This window comes from Lactuca sativa, chromosome 3 (genome assembly GCF_002870075.4).
Source record: "Lactuca sativa cultivar Salinas chromosome 3, Lsat_Salinas_v11, whole genome shotgun sequence".
In the NCBI taxonomy this organism is placed as follows: Eukaryota; Viridiplantae; Streptophyta; class Magnoliopsida; order Asterales; family Asteraceae; genus Lactuca; species Lactuca sativa.
Window position 1 is genome coordinate 104,057,475 of NC_056625.2, and position 7,649 is coordinate 104,065,123.

Here is a 7,649-nt window from a genome sequence, read left to right on the forward strand (position 1 = left end):
CACATATTGCTTCGATTCCAATTTCAAACCATATATATATATATATATATATATATATATATATATATATATATATATATATATATATATATATATATATATATATATATATATATATATATATATATATATATATATATATATGATAATTCAATAACTTGATTAAGTTACCATGAATTTTAAAAGTTTGTGCCAATAATTGAAAAATAAATAAAGTTAATAAAATGATTATATAATAATAAGATAATAAATAGTAAAAGTTAGTAAAATATTATGTAACATAATAACCTATATAGATTAGAGCGTATTAGACTAGCTTAGAGTGGAGTGTCCACATCAACACCCATAGTGAAAACAAAATAACCTAACCATATATATATATATATATATATATATATATATATATATATATATATATATATATATATATATATATATATATATATATATATATATATATATATATATATATATATATATATTCATTATCCCTCTTAAATCATATAGTATAAGTCTAAGAACCTAATCTAGGAAATAGAAAGTAACATGGGTTTGCTTCCATTTGGTCATAATGGCTTCTTTTCATCCCTTCCGATATATTTCTTCTCCACTTTTACTTTCACTTTAAATTCCTTCGGTAGCCTATATTCTATATATTTAATGATGATATAAAGGAGATCCCAAGAACAAGAGAAAGTTGTTGTTCGATCAAATATTTCTAAAGATGTTGGTGAAACAAATTAACAATGGATAGATGTAAACTGATTTTACAACATTTTCTATTAGATCTAAAGGATGCTTGCTTCTTACATGTAATAATAATGCACTGGAACGAATTAAAAGCAAAGCATTCCAACAACATAACAAAGCTAGCTGAGAAATCCATTTCTGTTACCACCATGTTTTTAAGCATAATAAAACGAAAATATCATACAAGATATCTTTTCCTAAAAATAAAAAAGAGATTACAACGGTAACGCCATATGCCTTCTACTTAACAATAAAAAAGAGATTAAACAAGCTAAATCCACAAACAAATGCCTTCTACTTAAACATCGACGAAAATTAACCATTCACTTTCAATCCTCTTCTTCGAACTTCAACAAATCCACACCTTCAACCATTAATCCTCTTCAATCTTCAAAATTCCCACATGTGTCCCCCCACAATACCAGAAAAGACAAGGGTAACGAAAAAAATCCAAGACATATGAGCAACCATCAACTTATGATGACCCAAAACAGTTATCATCATAAAGTGAATCGCAACAATAGAGCAAACCATGCACAAGCAAACACAGACAGTACAAAGATAGAATGCCAATTTCCATTTCTTCACATCTTTCTGCGATCCCATGGACAAGTATATGGCAAGCACAAACATGGATATGTAAATAGAGTTGGATGATCCATACATGATGACCTTGAACTCAAAAGAATCCGTAGTTTTAGCCTCTCCGACTTTATACAAATCCGGTGAAGAACTGCATTCTGAGGTTGTAGGTGATGCACACATAGGCTTTTCTACCGGAGATGTCTTCCCAGGCTCATCAAAGTACCCTCCTGGCATGGTCACGAGGAGGGTGAAACAAAGAGTGAAGAGCAAGAAGACAACTGCAGATATCTTTTGTATGCTTTTCTCACACAAAAGTATCTTCTCTCTGTTATGCTTGGTTTCCATTTCCACATCGGCAGTTGTCATGCGAAGTTGCGTTTCCATTGCACCAGACATTATCTACAACAAGAACCAAACCAAGTTAATAGAAAATTCGTATAAACGAATAGTAGAGAAACTTAAAAGCAGAAAGAGCTAACAAACATATATTCCAGCAGTTTGTGATAAAGAAATGGATGTAAAAGCACGAAATCAGACTGCCGTAAATAAACTTCGCTCAAATGAAAAAAGTTTTACCGATATTGCAAAAGAGAGATTTTTCTTGCAAGTTGCAGTGAGTAAAAGTCGTCGTTCTTACATCTAATATATAAAGCAATAAAAGTAGGGTTTTTGGCTCATGGACTCCGTTCAAATATACGCCCATATCATATCATGGCCCATTTAAATATAAGTTTGTCATCATATACTTTATTATTTTATGCTACTCAAAGTCTTTTATTAATGTTTTTTATTTGTATTATAATACTTATACCTACTTCTCTAGTTTTAATAAAGGAAAGAAAAAAAATGAAGAAAAATATGGCAAATATGGAGAAAAAAGAAAGGGAGGGGATAGAAATGAATAACTACTTTTCCTACCTATGGATAAGGACAGAGTTTAATATGTTAAATATGGAGTGTTAGGCAGCAATCATTTTTATTGCTTCTTCTCATGTTAACGGATAACATGGTGACATTGGTAGAGTGAGTTTTCAAATTATTGTTTCATCACAATTCATGCACATACGTAATATTAAGTATATAGACTAAAGAAATATTAAAACAATACTTTAAATAACTATTGGCTTATCGCAGGTAATTCTTTATTAATTATTACACAAATATACATGTTTACTGAATAAAAAAAGGTTTAAATAATCGTTCGACAAAAAATTGGTACGGACGACGTTTGTATTAAAATAAAAATAATTTGTTCAAAGATCCTAACTAAGGATATATCAAAAATTCTAACCAATACCAAATCATACCACATAATAGTACACTGCATTACCGATTTTCAGATTTTTAACTTCCAAGTGATACATATGACACAAGAAAATCAAAGTTTTGGCATATATAAAAAACAATAATTAGTTGGTAGTGATGAAAGAAGTAGAAAAAACAATATTAAAATACATATTTATGTGCAATGTTGAACTAAATTCTTGCTAGGTATGATGCTTGACAGGGGCGAAAAAATAAAAAGATATATTATGATTAAGCCTTAACTTTGTTTCTCTTCCATCAAATCATTCCAAATTTTTTTTTCTTAAAAACATGTTTTTTTTTCATCTTTCTCTCTCGTTCCTCACTTTATTTCAATATCCATTTGTAATAAGCCTCGGGAACAATGTGTAAATACTAAATGATTTATCGTTTTTTGTTAAGATAAATTAAATTACCTGTTATCTTTTATGCCTATAAATATTTATATCTATTAAAATTACGATATGTATTACCATTCCATATTATTTAACTATCTCATTAAGATTATATTAGGAATATATCAAATTAAATTAAATTGAATGATGAAATAATGACACGTATCATAATATTAGTGGGTATGAATATTTGTAGGCATAAAAGGTAGAAGACAATTTAATTTCTCGTTTGTTAATACCGTTTGGTTTAATTTTATGTTCTCGACCACAATTTAAAATCCGTTTGATTTTATTTTTGCTAACAGGCAACATTAGAAAAATGAACTTTAGTTTAAAAAAATTATAATAAATAACTTTTATTGGGATTTTGTAACACCACTAGTCCTTAAGTACAAAAAAATATTGCATCATAACTTTTTATAACTAATATCGACCAAAACAAAGGATTAAATATGTGTACAATGACCACTATATTCTCTCTTACATTTTGTCTTTTTATTAAATTGATTTTTATGTAAAAAATAAAAATTTGGCCCCACCAAACACCAAATCATTGTTGTCCACTCTCTCAAAATCCTAAATAATCATTTTTATCATCGGGGAGAAAGACGAAATGTCCACGAACCTTCATGACTTGCCCATTCTGTTAAAGGAGAATAATGAGAACATGATTGATACGACATTCTCTCCAAGGAATCAGTCCTCAACTCTCATATAATTAAACTATGTTGTATTAAATGAGCCTAAAAGTGGAGATGATACTCAATATGATGGTAAAGACATAAATGATGAAGATGAACTATCAAAACTTGAAAACAAAGCGGCTCTATTAGACAAGCAATTTAACAAGTTAAAGTTAAAAGGAAAGGAGTTCAAACACATACCAAAAAAAGTTTGATGCTTTGCAAAAAGAATTGAATTGAGAAGGAATTATAATACTTGTATGCAAAAGAGGAAGTGATATGTACATTTCTTACCTACAAGTACATGGTTTAACCTATGAGCTAAGTACACATATGATTCATGAGAAGTACATTTCTTGTTGATTTTGTGCCTATAAGTATCTTGTTTAACGTAGTACCTACTCCTTCATGTCCCATAAAGTCTCTAAGAACTTTCATGAGTGTTGCTACATCTGGTATTAGAATCAGTTTTCCTGGCATTGCTCTAGTTTGTATGTCCGTCAAGTGTGTGTCGTAGTTAGATTCCGACTATAAACCATAGACAGAAGCAAGAAACAAGATCGTTAAACATTCCTAGGGACTGTGCCCCTGGGCATGCACTCTCTAGAGCGTAGTGGAGCATCATTGATATGTGTATTTTTATATATATTTTTATACACTTTATCTTAATATTTTGGCCTTATTTATTCTATTTTAGAACTAAAAAGTACTCATAATGCTTTGAATTATGTTTTGCAGCTATTTGTTGTCAATAAAGCACAAAAGAAAAGACTGAAGCGGAAACCGGGCTTAGAAGTTAAAAGAAACAAAATGGTGCTGAGGTAGCGGTTACGCCCCGCGTACCTTAAGAGTACGCCCCGCGTACCTGCTTGCAACGGATAAACTTGATCGCGTGATTATCTTGAGTACGCGTTGCGTAATCCTAAGTACGCCCAGCGTACTTAGGTCGGCCACAAAGATTATAAATGTCGATTTATAGCTAACCAGGGAGGAGGATTCGACTTCTAACCTAATTTAGTCGACAATTAACTTCTGTTAAGCCGTTTTGAGGGTCTAGAAGGCGGCCGGAAGGCCGTTAAGCTAACGGAAGCGGAAATCGGAAGGATTGGAGAGCGGATACATGTTGATTATCATATGGTTTGCTGACGTGACCATGTTTAGCATTCTATTGTGGTACTTTTCTGTATTTAGTTTCTGATTTAGGTGTAAAGACCTTTTACTTTGTGTTTATGATTGAATGAAGCTTTGATTATTAGACTAATTGCTATATTAAATAGTTTATTTGTGTTTAATTTATCTTGCCAAGCTTGTTAAAAGATCCTTACGTGTTAATGATGATTATTTTCTGTTAATTGTTAAGTGAATTAAGTTGTATGAACATCTGCTTGATTTACTTGTCTCTTATGATTTTTGATGACCATCGAGATTATAAGACTAGAAATAACGAATGTGAAACTAGGATTAATTTGAGAATAAGTAAGTTAATGTGTGAGCCTTGTTTGATGACCATCAACAAGAGGTTGATTAAATGTTTACATTGATTAACTGTATTTACAAGTCTTGCTTGATACGAACTGAACACTAGGAAGCATGTTAGTTTAATTAACTGATCACTGTTTGAATTGACTTGTTTGCTAAAGGATTAGTTATAGTGAACGCGAATCTAATCATTTTAGGAATCGGTGAACATTGAATAAATGAATTTGTGTATGCAATTGTCTATGTTTTAAGGTGCAATTTATCTAAACCAAAGTACCTGAAGAGATTTGCTTTCCTGTTAGTTTATCGAGAGTTGTTAATTGATTTATTAAACCATTTTATTATTTTCGTATAACCTGTAACCTATAATCAAATATATTAAATTAATCCACCGTTCCCTGTGATCGACACCCGACTTACCTAAGCTATACTGTAATCTGACTAGGTACACTGCCTATAAGTGCATAGATAGTCTAAGTTTGTTAGGTTATAAATATTAAAATTAATGGGTACTTTTGTGCACATCAAGTTTTTGGCGCCGTTGCCGGGGAGCGGCTTGTCATTAATTTATTTTATTTGATTATTCGTTATTTGTTTTTAGTTAGTTTTTATTTTTAGCTTTTATTTTTAGTTTGATTTTCGATGATATCATTTCACTTGTCGGGAAGGTTCTTGTTTTTATTTTGCAGGAATTTGGGATTGTACACATTGCTTGACTTTACTTTCTGCATGGGTTTCGAGAATGAAAGCGATTAGGGAATTCTTGACCTGCTTAGCCTACTACTTTGTTAATTTGTCCAACTCAATCCATGAGGCGTAGTATAGCAAGGCGTATTGTGGTGGTTAAGTGGAAGACCGAGCTCTTGCTGTTCTTGACTAGTTAGGTCACTTCTTGTTCCGCTTCTAGTTAATGGTGCAAGGAAAACAAAGGAAATATTCTAACGGGTCCCGAAAGTGGGTGTTTTCGCAAACCAATTCTTGCATGCAAAGGTTTTTGATCAACCATTGTTGTTTGATCTTGACAAAGATAAGTGATTATGACATCTCAATTTTTTTTTATCACTCATCGTGAAGTCATCATTGGCTTAAGAAATCAAAAAGAAAAAAATAAATAAGTTTTAAGTCCCCTAGATTAAATAATTAAAAAGAAAAGGAAGTTAAATTAAAGAAAAAGGAAGGAAGAAAATTAAACGTACGCCCCGCGTAAGTTATATTATGCCATGCGTAATGAGCCCCGAATCGCGGATGAACATTTCAGGGGGATTGAGGTACGCCCCGCGTATCCTTTTGTTACGCCCCGCGTAAATCGACGACCAGATTATGGCTCGAAGGACACAAAGAACCAACCCTCCCGAGGATGTGACCGATCATCGCTATTTACAATTTCCGCAAACGCTGAACGATGCTACCCGGGCGCGTTATGTCACCAACTTGAGCTTGCTTCTCACAAAGGAGATTGACATTGCACCCTCATTCGACTGGGAGTTGGCTACCAGGACTGGACTCGCTGCATTGATCCAGGAGTTTTTGCAATTTACACACTCGGACGCGAGTGGTGTGGAATTGTTTGTGTGTCAGGGATGGGCACGTTTGTTCAGGATCCAGGAGCCTGTGTATCGGGAGTTTTTGCTGGAGTTCTACGCTACAGTTTCCTATGATCCTAGGAAGCCACTCGATGACAGGACGGCCTTTGCTTTCAGACTGGGAGGAGTGAGCCGGGAATGCAGCGTGATAGAGCTTGCGACTCGGGTGGGTATTTACACAGCCGACGAGACGAGGAGTGTCCACTTCCCGGCATTCCTTGCTGACTGTCTCACGGAACGGCCAGCGGACTATAATGAGAACACATTTTGGGCCGAGATTACAGGAGGAGTTTATACACCATCTACCGCTCGAGGGGGGATGATTCGGTCCACTACATACCGAATGTTGCACCGGTTGATTTCTATGTCTCTCACGCATCACAAGAATAGTGAGAGAGTGCCTTCGACAGACCTGTATTTCCTATGGGCACTAGTTACTCCAGGGAGGCACCTGAACCTTCCAGTTGCTTTAGCTGCATACTTGGGACGGAGGGCCAGGGGACTTCGGGGAGATAGCCCGATATGCGGAGGGCATTTTATCACACGGTTAGCTCGATCATACCAGTTGATAACACGTGAGATCACGAGATCGATGGTGTTTCACGACATGAGGCCGATGAGTCTTCAGCTATTGGAGTCGATGCGCGTATTAGAGCGGGGAGGTGATGGTGTTTTGAGGGTTCGAGCAGATGATGAGGCAGATGAGGAGGGTGTTGCCGAGCCACAGTCGAGACGGGTCCAGCGGCGTCGACCTGCTCCTCGGGGAGCGCAGCAGGGACCTGAGCGGGAGATTGATATGCGCTATCTGGCTCAGGGCATTGATCGTCTTAGCGAGTATGTTGCACATGTGGACATGCAACAGCAGTGGT

The 7,649-nt window shown here is 34.6% G+C and overlaps 1 protein-coding gene across 1 annotated transcript; it reads right to left on the bottom strand.

Annotated features, from left to right (window-relative positions):
* Positions 1-794: 794 nt before the first annotated feature.
* Positions 795-2,007, bottom strand: LOC111898068 (uncharacterized). Its single transcript, XM_023894007.3, has 2 exons — positions 1,912-2,007; positions 795-1,734 (listed from the first exon to the last, which is right to left on the bottom strand). Exon 2 carries the CDS (start codon positions 1,729-1,731, stop codon positions 1,141-1,143), a length of 591 nt encoding a protein of 196 aa, XP_023749775.1. The 5' UTR covers positions 1,732-1,734; positions 1,912-2,007; the 3' UTR covers positions 795-1,140.
* Between the last annotated feature and the right edge of the window lie 5,642 nt (positions 2,008-7,649).